The sequence below is a fragment of the Chiloscyllium plagiosum genome, chromosome 4 (assembly GCF_004010195.1).
Source record: "Chiloscyllium plagiosum isolate BGI_BamShark_2017 chromosome 4, ASM401019v2, whole genome shotgun sequence".
Classification (NCBI taxonomy): domain Eukaryota; kingdom Metazoa; phylum Chordata; class Chondrichthyes; order Orectolobiformes; family Hemiscylliidae; genus Chiloscyllium; species Chiloscyllium plagiosum.
The window spans coordinates 12224613-12244344 of NC_057713.1; the positions used below are offsets into that span (position 1 = coordinate 12224613).

A 19732-nucleotide genomic window follows, 5' to 3' on the forward strand; every position below is an offset into this window, starting at 1 on the left:
ACCCTTTCTTCCCTGCCTGACAGGTACATACTTATTAAGGACACTCAATAGTTGCTCCTTGAACAAGCTCCACATATCAATTGCGCCCTTGCCTTGAAGCCTACTTTTCCAAGCCACGCATCCTAAGTCGTGCCTCACCGCATCATAATTTCCCTGCCCCCAGCTATAACTCTTGCTCTGCAGTGCACACTCATCCCTCTCCATCACTAGAGTAAAAGTCACCGAATTTTGGTCACTATCCCCAAAGTGCTCACCTACCTCCAATTCTAACACCTGGCCTGTTTCGTTACCCAGAACCAAATCCAGTATGGCCTCACCTCTTGTAGTGAAGGCAAATGGAATGTTGGCGTTTTGTTTCGAAGAATAGAGCGTAAAAATAAGCTTTCCCAAAGGGCAGAGGTCAGACTAAGCTGAAATATGAATACTTTGTGCCCTTTTATATCCCGTGCCAGTATGTCCTTCCTTAGCCTATAGAAGATTAACTAGGCTGATACCAGGTACGGAGCGACTGTCTTATGAGGAGAGGTGAAATAGGTTGGACTTGAACTTGTTGGAATTTAGAATGAGAAGAAACTTTTTGAAACATGTAAAATTCTTAGGGTAGATGTGGGAATGTTTTTCTTTAAGGAATAGTGCTGGACCAGTGGGTATGATCTCAGACTAAGAAATCATTCATTTAAGACAGGCAAGGAAGAACTTTGAGGATAGTGAATCTGAAGTTCTTTACCACAGAGATCTGTTGAGGTTGGGCCATTAAATACATCCAAGCTTGAGATAGATTTTGAATCATTATACGATAAGGTGGCAAAGTGGAATTGAGGATTATTGTGTCATTGAATGGCAGAGCAGACTTTGTGGGTTGAAGAATTCACGTCTGCTTCTTCGTCTTAGACTTTATGCTAGTGCTCATTGTTTTAGATTCGAGGACACTTGGTTCCTTTCGGTGTTAACACTTGCCAGTCTTTCACCGTTTAGGGAATAGTCTACAGCTACCTTCCTGTAACCCAAGTGAAATGACCCCATTGAATCATATTACATTCCACCTGTTGTGCTGTTCCTACTGATAGAGGCTTTTTCATCCTTCTCACCAATTTGCATTCCCTGCAGGTTTAGTAATGTTTGCAAACTTAAATCTTGCAGTTGACCCCCACATACAAATCAATAATCTAAATTGTTAATAGTTGGCCAATAAGCATTGATTTTTGTGGTACCCCAGTGGTCATGGCCTACCAACCTGGGAATTACCCATTTATTCCTATACTTTGTTTTCTGTCTGTTAATCTATTATCAATCTGTGCGAACAGATAAGCTCATATGCTTTAAATTTTGTTCACTAATTTATGAAGAACTTGCTTGAAAACCTTCTAGAAGTACAAATGCTTTGCACCTTTATTGATTTGAGTATTAACTTTTTGAGAAAAACTTGTCAGGTTTGTTGAGCATGATTTCCCATTCATTTATCCATGTTGACTCTGTCAAATCTGACAATTTTCTAAATAGTCAGTGATCACCTCTTTTGTAATAGTTGACATTGAGCTAATGGTCTGTTCCTTGTTTTCTCCCTCCTATCTTTCTTAAACTGTGGTGTTACTTTAGCAATTTTCAAATCTGCAGGCACCATTGGAGAATTAATAGAATAAATGGAATGATCACCAATGCTTATGAATGTTAGTGGTGGGAAAGGAATTAAATTTCAGGTAGCTAGCGCAGGTCCATTTTCATCCCCTGTAAAATCTAGTATCTCTGTTTCATCACAGAAATCTTGAACTATAAACTGTTATGAACTTCAATGCTATGATCTTTAGACCCTTTAGGTGCAGCTGAGGACTACTTTGCAAGAGTTGACATAGAGGTTGACACCCCTGGCCCCTGTACTGTTATTAACAGTCTTCCACTCTGCGCAAGAGTTGGAATTGCCAGAATACATGCTCCCAAAGACCTTCAGGTAGGTTATCACAAGCACTTGAAGACACACACAATTTATTCTGTGTTTCCAAACAAATTTGTGGCTGGAAATAATGCATAATGGAGCCTGGCAAAGAAAAGGGTCAACTCCTGTTTGGTTTGATTTTCCAATTCCACCATCACTGTTTGTACACCACTACAGATTGTTGATTCTTGAGGGGAGAAGAAAATCCAACTGTGAAATTTTAATAATAGCATTAATTTTTGTATGCTGAATAATGAAGTAATTTTCTGCACTATCAAATGAAACACTGATGTATTGTGAAGAACTTTTGTGTAGGGTTCAGTTCTGTGATGCTTTTTTTTTACAATTTATATAGATATTTTAGATGAGGGGAGTGATGGCATGCTAAGCGAACTTGCAGTTGACTCTGGTTAGGAAAGTATGATGTGGAGATGACGGAGAGTTTACAAAAAGATATAGCTTGTGCAAAAAACTGCAAGATTGTGTACAATATGGGGGAAATTAGGTTTCTCACTTTTGTGAAAAGTAACAAAACTGAATTTTGAGGTGCGAAGATCTCTTGTGCACGAATTTGCCAAGATGAATTTGATTCTGCAGGAGTTTAGAGAAACGGGTGCTTTGATTGAAGTAAAGAAGATCCTTAATGCTGTTGACAAGGTGACTGGCTAGAATGGTTCCTCTTTTGTAATATTTTAGGGTCATCCTTTTGGGACAGGTGAGTTTTTTTTTAGGGTTGTGTAACCTGGAATTCTTCGGTCTCAAAGCCACATATGACGTCTTCAAATATTTTCAAGGTGGAAATAATTTTGTCTACTTCTGCTCCTAATTCATAAGTTTAGATGTTCAAACAATGGCTGAGAATTGAAGTTGGGTAACCAGCAGTTGACACAGCTTAAATGGATGTTATCAGCATCTGCTGTATATAAAGAGTCAGCAAAAAAAGGTTTAAGTTTTTTGTGCATGTCTGTGTTTAAACTCAATATTTTGTGAAAGTATTGAAACTTATGAACAATGGAAGACATTAATCACATGATATGCATTGAAATAAGTGTCTGTTGCATGTGCTTTGAGCTTTGTCATTATATTTTACATTTAGATGCTCGTAATGTGTGCTCAGCCTGGAATGATGGCTAAGCAAATTCTACCCCTCAAAAATGCAGGAAATATCGATGCACAACTCCAGATTCAGGTATGTTTTAAAAACTTTGAGTTATCTATATTGAACATAATTTTGTTCTTAAGTTTTATTATATAAATCTATTATTGTGAAATGTTCTTTTTTCCAGTAATCATTTCAGTAGCAAATACAATGGCAAAAAGTGAAAAGAGGGCCTATTATGAACTTGGCTTACAATGTCATGCAAGGCACACTTTACTTTTTAAAAATACTGCGTGGGGATTATTAAACTGGCATTGTTCATTTTGGTCTCTGGATGTGAGAAATGTTGGACATTGTCATTTGTTGTCCAGTCCTAGTTGGAATGATGTGGTGTGGGCCCCTTTGCACCATTGCAGCCCTTATGGTACTGAGTTTTCTGTGATGGACTCCAGATTGATTGGTGACTCAGTGAGAAAGAAGGAGCAAATAGATGTTTATGTCAGGATATTGTTACTTGACACAGACCAATTGTGCTCTTCTAGCATTATTGCTTTGTCTTTCTCTGCATTGAGTGTGTTAGGTCGAGAGATGCTGTTGTGTATCCTTTTGCACCTGTAGGGGCTCAGTGGTAGTTTGGGCTGGGTGATAGAGGTTTAGATGTTGAGTCTCGTGGTCAGGTGCTGATTTGGGTAAACTGCTCTCTCCTGGATTGTGGTGTGTTTTTATCAGCAGAGATCCAAGTAAGTACTAAGGATTCAGTTACACTTCAGATTTAAGATGACTTTTCCGAGAACTGCCACAAAATTTACTTGCTCGACTGAATGCACTTAGAAAATAGACTTGACCATTTTTTTGGATGTAGAAACTCATTTTCCTGGGGCACTGTTTGGTTTGTTGATTTTAGTTTTAATTTTGCTAATTTGTTTTGTAATCACTGAATGAAGTAATGTTGCAATACATGTCTAGCAGCTCTTGATTGAAATTAAAAGTTAATGATTTTGTTGGAAAGCAAACTACTTTCATATAAATATAAATTGACCCATAACTAGAAGGAAATTTGCCTTGCATTGTTTGCCTTAACGGTTTTGTTCTGAATTACCTTTCTTTTTGGGAACGTTTTGAGCAGTTTCAACTTGGTCCATTCACAGTACTTGAGTCTTATGGTGCATTGTTAGTGTAGCTATCTCTGTTCCAGAAAACCTGAGTTGAAGACTCACTTATCATAGGATCAAATAATCTCTACAGTATGGAAACAGGGCATTCGGCCCAGCAAGTCCATATTGATTCTCCAAAGAGCATCCTACCCTATCCCTGCAACCCTGCATTTCCCATGGTCAATGCACATAATGTTCACATCCCTGAACTGTGGGCAATTTAGCATGGCTAATCCATATAACCTGCAACTGTGGAAAGAAACTGGAGCACCCGAAGGAAACCCACGCAGACACCGGGCGAATGTGCCAACTTCACATAGTCACTTGCCTGAGGCTGGAATTGAACCCAGATCCCTGCTGCTGTGAGGCAGTACTGCTAACCACTGAGCTACTGTACTGCCACTGTGTGGAGATGTCATAATGTTGATTTTTTAAAAAATGTTTTTATTCTTTGTATCAACCAAGCAGACAACAGTTGTTTCCTTTTTAATATTAACTGTTTTATCTTCAAATTTGTGTATAGTTCACTATTGAATTTGGAGCTTTTCATTTGCTTAGTTAATGGATACCTAATGTTGAATTTCCAATTCAAAATTTATTTTAGACTGCAGAATCATGTTTTTTGGCAAAGCCAGAAAATCTTTTAATTCGACCTGGAGAAGAACTGGAAGTTGTGGTTTCATTTATTCCTCCACTCGATACCCAAAATGTGATACAAAGGTATAATGTTAATGTTACCCTTTCAGTTTTGCAATACCTACAACACTAATGTCCTTCCTTGGACACTGCCTTTCGCTGAGCACTACCTTACTAATGTGGTCAACATTGTTTCCAGTACATTTTCCATTGAAACTGACTCTCTTTTTCCACCTGTGCAACTATTTACCTCTGATTTGTTATTGATGATCCCTTGTGTATGTCTAAGTTATCAGCAGATTATTATTTTCTTCCTCTCACCGTTAGGCTCCAACTTGTTCATAATTCTATTACTTGACAATGCCATGGTATAAGTTGTGCTCAGTTATCACTCCTACTCCTGCCCTCATTTTCCCACTACTCATGAAATTTATTCTTGTCTTCATCTTAAAGTCTTTGTCTTTGTTTTACAATCTTCACCTTTCTAAATCCTATGCAAGAACTGTCAAACTTAATTTCACTGGCTCCCTATCTTAAGCTATCAAAAATCCAGATCATCAGATACCCCTTCAAACTAAGGTCACCCTCCTAACCTTAGTGGTTCAGTATCCTTTTGCCTTATTGCCATCTTTGAAATACCTTGATGTCCCTTTATTTCAAAGGCACTGTAATAATTAGTTTTTAACAAATCCCTTGCCCAGCAATGATTGCTATATTTTGCAGTATTGTTCTTGTTAACACGGCCAAGAATAAAACATAAATTAATAAACTATAGGGCCCTTAAACTACCTTCACTGTAAGTAAGATTTATGGTTAATGTTTCAATGGGGTCTATGGGAAAAGTGGGGTTGGGGCAAACCAGCAAAAAAAAAATCACGATCACTCAAAAATCACCCAAAATTCTAAAGCTAACGTACACAGCCCGAATGAAAAATGACATCATTTATTAACAAAATAAAAGTAAATTTAACACAGTACATTTAAATGTAAGAAAGCTGCACTGTCAGCTGCTGAAATCAGCGCATGTGCAGAACAGCACATAGACTTGCGTGCATGCGCAGAATGGCAGCGAATGAACCATTCCTTGCTGGAGTCACTTTTTTTTACCAACGGAGGTAAGCGTTCTCCAAATACTGTTCCTTCATCTTTCAACTATGTTATAGCCAAATCACACTATCAAAACGAATGTTATCCCAGAACTACCTGTGTGTGTGTGTCTATATAAGAGTCATCTAGATTCAAAATGTTAGCTTGCTTTCTGTCCGTGGATGCTGTCTGACCTGTGATCTCCACAAGTTCAGGTGTAGACTTTTCCACCTGTACAGATCCCATTTTCCCAGTATTGGTTCCAGTGCCCCACGAACTGGAATCCATTTTTATGGCACCTGTATTTAAGCCATATATTCGTCTCTCAAACCTTGTTTTTGCTTTGCCAATTTGCAGATTGCTCAAGTGATCAGATTATTATGTTTGTGAGGTTCTGTTTATAGATTTGGTGCCAAATTCCTCATTGGCTGTGTTGGGTGGAATAGACTGGGGAAAGGGGTTGAACAGCAAAGATGTCCAGTGAACAATGGCAGACATTTAAGAATGTAGTTTGTGACTGCTAACAGAGATCCAGCCTATTGAGGGAGGATTCTAGCAAGGGACCATGGTTAACTAAAGCTTTTTTTTTCCAATTTGATACTGTGGAAAGATTTAGTAGTAAGCCAGAGGATTGGAAATTTTAAAAAAAAATCGAAAGATGGTCAAAAATACTGAAGCAGGAGAAAACAAACTTAGGGTAAATTAGCAAGAATACAACACTAGATGGTTCAAGCTTTTTCAAATATAGAAAAGGGAAGAGAGAGACCAGTGTAAACACAAGTCCCTGGAGATTGAAGATAGAGAAATAATGATGTGTAACCATCACTGAATTCCCCCAATAGGGAAAAGACAGGAAAGTGGAGTTGACAATTATCAGGTCAGCTGTCAAGGGCTGAATTGCTTACTACTTATCATCTTATCTTATGATCTAAATAACAGATGTTAAGAAATAAACTAGTAATCATTTTGAGAGTTTAATTTTCATGATTGGATTAATGTTGTAGATGCTTGCTGATCCATATTGGTTCCTGGTCAACAAAGCCTTCAATTAAAAATTGTTATCGTTTCTGTTTAAATCATCCTTATTTTCAAATTTATTCTTGGGGTTCCCCTCAACATTTTTAATTGCCTCCAGTAACACAATCTTCTCAGCTTTCTAAGCTCTGCTATTCTGTTCCTTTTTTGTGTACTCCCAACTGTATTTGCTCTATTGTTGGTGACTGTGCCTCCAGATGTCTTCCCTGCCCTCACCTTTTGCAATGTCTCCTTCTATTTCCTGACCTGTCTACCATCTTCTTTTCCACACACTTCTATCTAAGGAGAAAGTGAGGACTGTAGATGCTGGAGATCAGAGTTCAATGTGCAGTGCTAGAAAAACACAGCAGGTCAGGCAGCATCCGAGGAGCAGGAGAATCGACGTTTCGGGCATAAGCCCTTCATCAGGAATGAGGCTTGTGGGCTGTGGAGATGAGATAAATGGGAGGGGCATGGGGTTGGGTGGAAAGTAGCTGATAATGCGATTGGTAGATGGTGGGGAAGAAGGTGATAGATCGGAGAGGAGGGTGGAGTGGATAGATGGGAAAGGTGATGGGCAGGTGAAGAGACCGGTGCCAAGTTGGAAGAGGCTTGGGACTGGGATAATGTGGGGGGGAGGGGAAATGAGGAAACTGGTGAAATCCACATTGATCCTGAGAGGTTGGAGGGTCCCAAGGCGGAGTATAAGGTGTTCTTCCTCCAGGCGTCAGGTGGTAAGGGTTTGGCAAAGCCCAAGCCCTGCATGTCCTTGGTGGAGTGGGAGAGGGAGTTGAAATGTTCAACCACAGGGCGCGAGGGTTGGTTGGTGCAGTTGACCCAGAGATGTTCTCTGAAACAATCCGCAAGTTGGCATCCTGTCTCCCCGCTATGGCCTCCTCTCCATTGGGTGCAACGGATACAGTAGATGATATTGGTGGAGGTACAGGAAAATTTCTGTTGGATGTGGAAGGATCCTTGGGGGCTTAAGGTGGAGGTGAGGGGGGGTGGTATGGGTGGAAATTTTGCACTTCCTGCAGTGGCAGGGGAAGGTGCTGGGAGTGGGGGGAATAGATCTGATGAGGGAGTTTTGAATGGAATGGTCTGTCCGGAATGCTGATAGGGGAGGGGAGGGAAATATCGCTCTGGTGGTGGGGTCTGTTTGTAGGTGGCAGAAGGGGCAGAGGGTGATGCAGTATATACGTATATACGTAGGCTGATGTATACAACACCTCATCCTGTGACACTTGCGCCACCTCCACTCCTATCAGCATTCCAGAGAGATCCTTCCCCCCTCGACTCCCTCGTCAGATCCATTCCCAGTACCTTCCCCTGCCACTGCAGGAAATGCAATAGTTGTACACGCGTGCGCACACACACCTCCACCTCCACCAATGGGATCTTCTCTATCTATTGCACCCGATGCAGTCTCCTCTACATCGTGGAGACAGGATGCCAACTTGCAGACCATTTCGGAGAACATCTCTGGGACAACTACGCCAACCAGTCCCGTTGCCAAACACTTCAATTCCCCCTCCCACGCTGCCAAGGACATGCAGGACCTGCGCCGCCTCTATCGCCAAACCTTTGGAGGAAGAATACCTCGTATTCCGCGTTCGGACTCTGCAACCACATGGGATCAATGTGGATTTCACCAGTTCACCAGTTTCTTGCCCTCGTGCCCCCCCCCCACCTTATCCCAGTCCCAAGCCTCCACCTTGGCACCGCCCTCTAGACCTGTCCATCACCTCTCCCATCGATCTGCTTTCCCTCCTCTCTGACTCTTCACCTTCCCCTCCACCTTCATTTACCGATCTCATTCTCAGCTTCCTTCTGCTCAACCCCATCCCCCTCCCACTTATCTCTCCGGCCACCAAGCCTCATCCCTGATGAAGGGCTTAGGCCTGAAACATTAATTCTCCTGCTACTGTGATGCTGCATGACCTGCGTGCTTTTCCAGCACTACACTATTGACATCTTTATCGAAGCCCTTGGTTATCTGTTCTGATATTTCCTTGAGAGGCAGATACTGCAGAGATGTCAAATGTGTCTCAGTCATTCCTTCACTTTTTTTTAAAATAGAGGCTTTTTTGAAAATGTTTTCAAGAAATTTTTACTTTTAGTCGTTAATGAGCGAATTGCAGCTATTGATGATGTGAAGGGTATCTTTTTAATACTAAGTCGTTCCAATGAATTATCTTCCTGTTTCTAGCCACCTGACTATCCTCGTCCAGCCATTTGGTCCTCAGTATCAAGTTGCTTTAAAAGGATTGCTTGGGAAACCTGAATCAGTCCAATCTATCACTTCATCTTCAAATTCTTCAATTGGAGTGCCACCAATTCTCTCCAACAAGCAATTCATGTCATGGGGCGGAGTTTCTCTTGGAAGGGCTGTGTAAGTACAGTTGCCATTGGCAACTAAAATTATTCTAAGATGCTGTTAATATTGAATTCCATGAAGAATGGGACTACTGGCACTTGAGTATCTTCTTTTTTAACTTGATTTGTTTATAATTATTCACGAAAAACTAGTTCTTTCAGAATAAAATCTGTTAATTTTTTTAGCTGAACCATTGAGAATGGTCCATTTATATAATTCATGTATTTAAGGAAGTAGCATAACAAAAAAATACAAATATAAACAGCATAAAATGTCAAAACAACTGTTAAGCACACTTTGTTATAAAACCATGCTTGATATTGAAAGCCTTTTATTTAATGGACAAAAGCTCTATTGATTGAGTTTGAAAAGACAACAGCATTTTTAAACTAATTATTTGAATAACAGCTTCTCAGTTGGCTGAACATTTGCATTTAGTGTTCTACAAATTCCAAATCTATTAAAAACCAGAAATGGACAATCTAAAATAAAGCATCAGATGATCACTTTGCAGGAATATGAATGACCCCATCTTGGGACACATTCTGTCAAATTCCAGGCACCTTGCATATTTAGCTGGGTGTGGGATAAGCCATTTGATGCAGTCAACCTTGTTAATAGTGCATAGTTGAGAAAGGAACTTTTTCATCCATAATTATCAAGTCTAATTTTTTGGACCTGGAGTCAGCTTGCTATGACCATGTTTGAGTAACTGCTAATTTGGTGAGCGGATCCATTTGATGAGCCACCAAACACTTCTTTGATTGTGAGAAATTCTTTTCTCCAGGAAAATGCTGAATGTTCCTGAGGGATTTGCTCTTGCGCTCTCTATCCATCCATACTGCAAACTTGAGCTACATGTTCTGTCCATTAGTAAATCTCAATCAACCCAGCAGCTGCTGACTCCAGGAAACCAAATAACGATGCTCATTAAGATCTTCCATTCACCATCTTGCTGAGCCTAGGAAGATCCTGGAGTCCAGTTTGATTCTTTTTGGATGGTTTCAATCTGCCAAACCAATATAAACTAACCCTTTTACCAGTGTGCGTGAGAGAGAGAAATCTTGAATGCTGTGTGGGGGGCAGAGAGTGTTATTATTTGTATCTAGATAGTGTTAAACACAATAAATACTGCTCTTTGCTGTATTTAAAAAATGCACCCCAAGGTTTCTGTGGATTTTCTAGTCATAGATGTAAATGTCATTTTGCTTGTGTTTATAGGTAAGTAACACAAATTAAGTAGTGTGATTTCAGTTTATTTTGCCCGAAACGTCTATTTTCCAGCTCCTTGGATGCTGCCTGACCTGCTGTGCTTTTCCAGCACCACACTCTTGACTCTAACCTCTAATATCTGCAGTCCTCACTTTTGCCTGATTCAGTTTATTTGACAGTCTCATCAGTTTAATTAACAGTCTAGAACTTGCAGGTAATTAAGAATGCAGCCTGCTTCTAGCTGGTTTCTGCTGGACTAAAAATGGTGGTCGGTCAGGTAGTTTCATTTTGACCTTTGGTTCATTAGCATACTGGAGGGTTCTGGAAGGAATAATACTGCAATAAACAATCCAATGTTCTCAGATTAGCAAGCTACTTTTACATAAAAAAATTGTGATGAGACCAAAAGTGGGAAAAGAGGGGAGTCATTGTTATTGCCCTTACTTAATTGACTAAACTTGAATAAACCAGAGCAATGTTTTGCTTCCTGCTAACAGTGAGGCGACTGCAAAGTGCTTAACATGATTAAAATATGCTTTGGAACATGGGATTTAGCTTGTTTGGATAAATCATTGTGGAACTAAACAAAGATAGGCCTTCTGATCCAGAGAACAGTGATGTGGTTGACTGTGTCATATGCTGATAAGAGGCTAAGGAAGGGATTTTTCAGGATAATTAGCAATCTCCAAAATCACAAGGGTTAAGACACAGCAGGAGGCCATTTGCCCAATTGTGTCTAAACTGGCTGTTGTGATGAGCATTACAATTTAGTACCATTTGTCCAACTTTTTTCCTTGCACCTTGGTGACTATTTAAATAGAAATAATGCCCATTTGAATGTGTCAATTCAACTACATTTCCAAGTAGTATATTCCAGATCAGAATAATGTGTTCTTTTACCTCACATCGCTTGTGTAAAAGTCAAATTTTTTAGACTATTTTTAAAAGTGTAATTTATAGGGCTGACTAATACACTGGTACGAGTTTTGAGGGTCTGAAATTCATGTTGCAGTTCAAAATACTGTATTAGCAGAAATCAATTTGATCTCATGACTAATCCCAAGTAAAGAAGAAAAACAATGATTTTCGGTAAAGGTAATTACCAGATAAAAGCAAGAGAAACCGGAATGAATTACTGGTAGTAAAATTTATTCATTCATACAGGCATGAAAATTTTAACATGTCAAAGGTTCATTGAAATCCTGCAAAATCACACTGCTCAACATCATCATGGTCTGGTATAATGGCACACATAAAATGAAACATTTTATTAAATTCTGAATGTGTAAGTGTCTTGAACTTTTCCGCCACATTCTTGCATTTTCCTCCCATTTACTCCCTTTTGTTATGAACCTCAGCAACATTAACAAATTTGTCAAAGAATTATGTAGCTAATATATCTCTCTTTAATTGGGCCATTATATATGATTAACTTTTCAACGGTATTAACTTTTGGACGTATAGTGAACAAAGTGCGATAAGTACTGATAGACTTAGACTTAGTACTGGTCTGAATGCATGAATGAATCTAAACCTAGCAGGCTAAGTAGAGTTATGAATGAGTAGAGATTCTGTAGTAAACAAAGAGTGATGAGTAGTTACTGGTATGAATGAATGAATGTGATTTTAAGTAGGTTGATGGGAACATGCAGTTTCCTTTTGTAGGAGGTTTATAATGTTAAGTTATAGTAGGGTCGACTTTTACACGAGATATATGGAAAATAAGACTTTTGGCCAAAAATAAGGTGTTGACCTTTACACTTGTCTATATGGTAGTCCATCTCATTTCGAAGAACAAAGTCCAATAGTGCATCCTTTCTTGTTGGACTGCATAGTTACATAGGATGTATTATGGAGTAATATAGCCCTTTGGTCCAACCAATCCATACCAAACATAATCCCAAACTGAATTAGTCCCACCTGCCTGTCCTAGCATGCACCCTCCAAACCTTTCCTATTCCTGTACCTATCCAAATGTCTTTTAAATGTCATAATTGTATCCACATTAGCCACTTTCTCAGGAAGTCCTTACCACATGTGAACCACCCGCTGTAAAAAGAATTTTGCAATGTGTTTTTTAAATCTCTTTCCTCTCCTTTTTAAAAATGTCCCCTAGTTTTGAAGTTCCCCACCTAGGGAAAAGACAGCTACCATTAACTCTATCCATACCCCTCATTATTTAATAAGGTACTTTCAGATCACTTCTCTACCTCCTACACTCCAATGAAAAAGGTCCCGGCCAATCCAGCCTTTCCTTTATAACTCTTCTGAACCTTCTCAATGTTGGTAATATCCTTTCTATACTGGGCCACCTGAACAGGACATCGTATTCCAGAAGATGCCTCACCATGTCCTGTACAACTTCAACATGACTTCCCAACTCCTTTTAGTCAAAGGGCAGAGCAATAAAGGCAAGCCTATCAAACGCCTTTTTAATCACCCTGTCTACAGTAATACAAACTTCAAATAATTGTGCATCAGCATCCTGGGGTCCGTTTTTCCTACAACACTACCCAAGGTGGTATTGTATAAGCCCTACCATTGTTTTGTACCAAAATGCAATATCCCACACTTATCCAAATTGAACTCCATCTGCGTTTTTCTGCCCATTAACCCATTTGATCAAGATCCCTTGGTAATCTTAGAAAACGTTTTTCACTGTCTGCTGTGCCACCAATTTTGATGTCATCTGCAAACTTGCTGATCATGTATTCTATTCTCATTCAAATCATTCATATAAATGACAGACAAAAGAGGACCATGAACCAATCCCTGTGGAACACAGCTGGTTACAGGGCTCTAGTACAATAAGCAGCCCATCATCATTACTCTGTCTCTTACCCTTACGTCAATTATATATCCAATTGGCAAGGTCACCCCGAGTTCCATGTGACTTCACTTTACTAAATTAGTCTACCATGCGGAACCTTGTCGAAGGCTTTTAAAATCCAAATATCCAAAGTTATGCTGCTCTGCGTCATCAATATTTTTGGTAACTTCCTCAAAAAACTTAATTTTAAGAGACTCTATTTACCTCGCACAAAACCATGCTGACTATCTTTAATCAATTTTTGCCTCTTAATGTCCACAAATCCTGTCTTTTATGATCACCTCGAACAATTTACCTACAGCCGAAGTCAGACTCTAGTCTTGACTTCCCCGATTTCTCCGTACACCCTCTCTTAAACAAAGGTATAAAATTAACTACCCTTCAGTCATCAGGCACGGCACGCATAATTATAGATGATGCAAATCTTTCTGCAAGGGTTCTCATAATTTCTTCTCGTTCTTCCCACAACATTCTGGAATACATTAGATCAGGTCCTAGAGATTTATCCATCTTTTATATTCTCTAAGACGACCTCCTGAACTACTACCAATTGTAAATGAACAGTTGCAAGTTTATTTCTTGCAAACTATTCACTTAGTATCTCTCTTACCTCTTGGGGTTCAATGCAAAGATGACCTTGTTGATCTTTAAGTGGCCCTACCCCCTCTTATGTCCAGCATTAGATGTGGTTCAGCTGTTGGGTATCATTTTGTACATAATCCTAACTAAAGTGTTATGGATTAAGCCAGACCATAACTTTGCAATTTGTTTCAGTAAGTGTACAGTGAAAATTGCCTGGAGTAAGTTAGGTAGGTTGACCACTAGATTTTAAAACAGACAAAAAATTACACTAAGAACAGAAGTGAAGAATCCCGAGAGAACTCCGGTCTATCCAAACTAGACTTAATTATGCCGTTCTGAATACACACATCAGTTTTAACGAGCAAACCTCCTTAAAAACCAGTATAAATGAATGAAACAGGTGCTTACAGGTTGAAGTTAAAAGGGGAGAGAGAGAAAGAGACTTTGTTTCCACAAACTCACTGTTGAACTCCCAACCAGTTCTGGACTGAACTAAACTGCTCAGCTACAGAGCGGATCGTTCCCCTTTCATTATACAGGTCACTTCTAAAATGTGACCACTTTGGCCTGAAATGTCATCTGCTTACATATAAACAAAAGACCTCTCAAAATCCTATCCGTCTCGGTACCAATCAAGACTGATTGGAGCCTGGCCTGGTTTATTACCCCACTGAAAAAAAATCAAGGACAGAGTCTCCTTGAGCCAAGTAACAGCTTATAGAAAAAAAAGGGACTAGCTTTGCGACAAAAGAATTGCACTGGAACTAATTAAGTATCAGTTAGGCACAGTGTTTATCCACGCATAGGCCTCTGTTCTTTGTAGGCAAGAGGAATATGTCCACATGTAGCTGTTTCTCCAGTGGAAAACAAATGCAGCAAAGACGGACAATCTCTGCATCCTGCAGCCAACCCTTAATTGGAGTCGACCTACCTAGTTTGAATCTATCAGACAGCTAACATTCCCTGCTACATCTCCATGACAACTGTCTTTGAGCCATCACCACTACCACCTTTTTATGCTGTACAAATTGTTGCTTTGTTTCCAAAGATTTTCTTAATTGTGCATTTCTGTCCTGACAAGTACAAGATGTATAAAGTTTTGACGAACTGATTTTGTCAAAGAAATACTAAACCATAAATCTATTTCTGCCTGTTAAATTTAAGTATTTTTGAAACTCTTTCATTAGTCATAAGTTCCCATGCTAGTGTGGCTGCTGTCTGGTAGCAGCTGTTATATGGTAGTTCAATTTATTTGCCGCATTGGACATAGCAAATACGTTAGCTGTAAATTACCATGATACATACTTCAATCCTGAAATTACTGGAAAAGACATTTCTTGTCTATAATTAATTCTGCAGTTGTGGAATGGCAGCATATAGAACATAGAAAGGAACAGCACAGGCCCTTCAATTTGTTACTGTGATCCAGATGATAAAACCAAACTCTTTATAAACCAGAGAACATCTGTCCATTTCCCATTACAGGTTTTTCTTGGTATAAAATCTTTTTTAGTGTGACATTGTCAACAAGCCTGAGGACTTCACGCACTATTTGACTTGGAAATCATTGAAAGTAAGGCTCAGTTCTGGTATCAAAGTGGATATGTTCTATTAGATAATCTAAAGTGACAGAAAAGTGAATCTGCCAAAAAGACTTGCAGAACATAACCTTGTTTCTAAATTAATTGACTTCATACCTGTAAGTAGTTTTGTCCTCCTAATATTGATGGCTAAAACAAATGTCATGCTGCATTGATGTTGCTATATTGCTATCAGTGTTGACAATATGACGCTTGAGGTTGTTTTAAGTTCATATGTCTAGTCTCTATCAGCAACTGCAATCTGTCACTTAATGCTGAAATCAATTACTGCAATCCAAAAGTTGCAGCTGTTACATCTAAGCTGAGGAAAAGATAGAAACAACAGCAACCTGACTGAACACCAAACTGCAACTCATTGGCTCACAAGGTTGGCTCTTGACCACATTTCTTTTTGATACTTTTAGGAATGGACAATAAATATTTATCATGGTAGCAATACCTACATACCTTGTAGACAGTCCACAATAACACCACTCTTCCTGACCAGAATAGAGATGATTGGTAATCCTGCCACCTGTCAGTTCTGCAACTGACTTGGACTTCACTATCTTTCAAAGGCAATAAAGTGTAGTAGTTTCAGTTACACATGTCTCCAAACTGCAGCAAAAGGGAACACACGTTTTAAAAGTAGGGTCTGTAAATGGACATGGCTTTAATAGTTTCAGTAAATAGAGAGTTCATTTATTTGCTGCTTGCCATAAGATACACTATTCATTACAAATCGGAACCTGCGTTAGTTTCCATAGTATATGACTCTGACTCTGTTACCTTCATCTCTTTAGCTGAAATGTTGATGTCAGTTGCTCCTCCAGAGTACACTCATTAGGAAGAAATCAACATGATAAATTTGATACTAAATGCCTTGCTCTTTTTTCCACCCACTGTCTTGTGGGTACATTTTCCACAAGCTAGTTTTAATTCAGCTATTCATTAAGAAGTCTCAAACATTAAAATAATAAACTGATAATTTAAACTTCATTGCATGTAGCAACCAAAATTAAGCCCCTCAAGCAAGGTAGGACTCACAGTCCAACTTGGTTTTTATTCAATTAATGGTAGCTGTAAATTTAGCTTAATTCTATCAGTGTATATCTCTGGATGGCTATGGTTTGTTCTTTGTGCAGTGTTCTTCTCCAGAGTTCTGCCTTTGAAGATTTCTGGAGTTGAATTCTTATACACTGTTCTCTCTTTCATGTTTTTGATGTGACATCATTGATTATTATTTAGATTCTTTCATCAAACTATCGAGTCCTACACTGGAGCTATCAAGTTTGTCGCTTACTGCCTTATCAAAAGTAGCTTCCGTGTTCCTTGTCACATTTTGCATTGACTGTCTGTTTGAAGACACAGCAGTTAACTTGTGAAATTCTTCTGCAAGGCAATCATTTGTCCTTGTGGCATAAGGCAGCTGTTTTGTCAACCATTGCATTAAACTGTTTTGTTCATGTAACTCTGACTGTTGGCCAGCTAGTGATGCCCACGTCCCACGACAAAATGGATTTTTTTTTTTTAAAACTCCTACATCTCCAACGCATGGCTAATTGTGAAGTTTCTGTGTACCAGCTTGTACTTATCCCTTAACGGTTTATTCATAAAATATTCCAACCAACTTAAAATATTTACGCTTTTCTTTTTGTCTTACAGTCAACAGAAGCTAATTCTCAGAAATAATTCTTCATCTGTTGTACAACAGTTACGACTGTTGATCAAAGGTCAAGATCAAGACTGCTTTCAGGTAAAATATTGCATTAACATGTGACCTGCATATGGACACCTCCAGGAATTTTTGTTCCAGCAAGAAGAATTTCTAATGGCTTCACAACTTGGTTTTTGCTTCCATAATATGTCACAGACATGGATGAGGAAAGTATAAGTACTACAGCCACATTGGCAGTTGACACAATACAGTCTGCAGAGGGATAGAGATGAGTTAAGCAATTGGGAATAAATTGGCAGGTGGATTATATTGTGGGGAAATGTAAGCTTATACTTTGGCAGAAAGAATCGAGGAGTTGAATGTTGTTTAAATAGACGGACAGCAGAAAAGTACAGAACAGAGGGATTTGGAATTCCTTGACCGTGAATCACAAAAGCCGACGTCCAAATCCATTACGTAACAGAGAAAGCAAATGGCATGTTAACCTTTATTTCAAAGGGAATGGAGTATTAAAATATGGTTATCATCCTCAAACTATGCAAGACACTTGTCAGACTGTATCTAGAATATGTGAACAATTTTGGGCTCCTTATCACAGTAAATTTAATTGCTTTGGAGGCAGTCCTGAGAAGGTCAGTCGTGATTTTGGATATGGGCAGACCTATGACGAAAGATTGAGTAGTTTGGGCTGATACTCGTCTGAGTTTAGAGTTATGAGTGATAACCATACTGAAATATAAAAGTTTGTTGAAGGACTTGAAAAGATAAATGCAGAAAGATTGCTTTTTTTCTCCCCCTTGTTGGGTGTTGATGACAAGATAGCATAATCATGGAATAACTGGAAGGAGGAATTTCTTCTGGGGTAGTGAACTTGTGGGATTCTTTTCATTCTTGAATAAGTAAATGAAGTAATCACAAAAATGAATCTGGGATTATGGGGAAAGCAGAGTTGAGTATTATCAGACTGGTCATATTCTCATTGAAGCAGACTCAATGGTTTTATAGACTACCTCTGCTCCCATGCTTTTGTTCTTTATTCTTTGCTCTTGTGTATCTTGGCCTTTGCTCCAAGAGAGTAGGTTGTTTTTGGTCATACTGTAGCCCATCTTTATTTAAAGTTGATTTTAATGACCTGTTAGTACATCTGTCTATGTGCTTTGGATTGTCTGTTAACGATGAAAGTGAACAAGGTTATTTTATACTCATGGGTCTCACAGGCAAGGGCAGTATTTGTTGCCCACTCCAAACTTGGTGGCTATGGGACTGTAGTCACATGTAAGCTGTACTGACTAAGGCTAGCAGATTACTTCATTAAAGGCCTTCACTTTTTATCAACAATAGCTATTGTGGTTACCGTTATTAAGACCAACTTTATATTCCAGACTTTTTAATCAGATTTAAATTCCACCAGTTGTTTCAAAGGGATTTGAATTCATGTCTTCAGGACGTTTAGTCTGAGTTTCTGAATCACTGCGCTATGCCTGTTTTCAGTTATGTCATCACCTTCCCAGTGCAACACTGATCTTTGCTTTTAAAAGTTTACCCATTTGCAGAATGGAAGCAATGACTGGTACAATTGCAATTTATTATCTGAAATTTCTGAAATTAATGCAGGCTGATCAAAGACTGCCTCACAGTTTAGGTGTTCTCCGTTGGTTTGGTTTTATGAATAAATATGTTGGAGCAAGCAATCGATGTTGCTATAAAAGCAGCCTAGTTTCTTAACATTTGAACACTTGATTTTGCAATGATTTTTAAAAGGTATATTTTGTGACTTAAGTGACTTAATCCTGACATTTTTGATTTGTTTGTACAGTAGTTCCCCTGTCCCCGTAGTGGATATGTTCCAAGACCTACCGTGAAAGCCTGAGACCTTAGGAGTAAACCTATTCATTTAAATGGGAAATTTACCTTCTGGGCAGCCCCCTGGTTTTGGAACATTCCCTGTAATATGTTCGAGCTGCAGTAAATTGTGGGTAATTGAAATGATAGAAAACTATTCCACAGATACAGCAGTCGTCCTGTAATTTAGAAAATATTAGTCAAGGCACTAGATGTAGGTTTGCTTGCTGAGCTGGAATGTTCGTTTTCAGATGTTTCATCACCATACTAGGTGACATCTTTAAGTGAGTCTCCAAATGAAGCACTGGTGGTGTCGCCCGCTTTCTATTTATATGTTTGTTTTTTCTTGGGTTGGTGATGTCATTTCCTGTGGTGATGTCATTTCCTGTCCTTTCCCTCCGGGAGGGATAAATGTGATCCAAGTCACTGAACGTTGATAAGAGTTCCAGTTGGAATGCCATGCTTCTAGGAATTCTCGTGTTTCTCTCTGTTTGGTTTGTCCTAGGATGGATGTGTTGTTAGTCAAAGTTGTGTCCTTCATTATCTGTATGTAAGGATATTAGTGAGAGAGGGTCATGTCATTTTGTGGCTAGTTGATGTTCATGTATCCTGGTGGCTAGCTTTCTGCCTGTTTGCCCAATGCAGTGTTTGTCACAGTTCTTGCAAGGTATTTTGTAGATGACATTAGTTTTGCTTGTAGTCTGTATAGGGT

General features: G+C 39.1%; 1 protein-coding gene across 6 annotated transcripts in view; it reads left to right on the forward strand.

Annotated features, from left to right (window-relative positions):
• The window catches only part of cep192 (centrosomal protein 192), a 192995-nt gene that overhangs the window by 111971 nt on the left and 61292 nt on the right, over nt 1-19732 (forward strand). For all 6 annotated transcript variants that reach the window (XM_043687705.1, XM_043687704.1, XM_043687702.1 and 3 more), the window contains exons 27-31: nt 1806-1945; nt 3027-3119; nt 4788-4903; nt 9129-9311; nt 17166-17256. In XM_043687705.1, coding sequence (XP_043543640.1) covers nt 1806-1945; nt 3027-3119; nt 4788-4903; nt 9129-9311; nt 17166-17256 — 623 coding nt within the window. The remainder of the gene's footprint in view (nt 1-1805; nt 1946-3026; nt 3120-4787; nt 4904-9128; nt 9312-17165; nt 17257-19732) is intronic.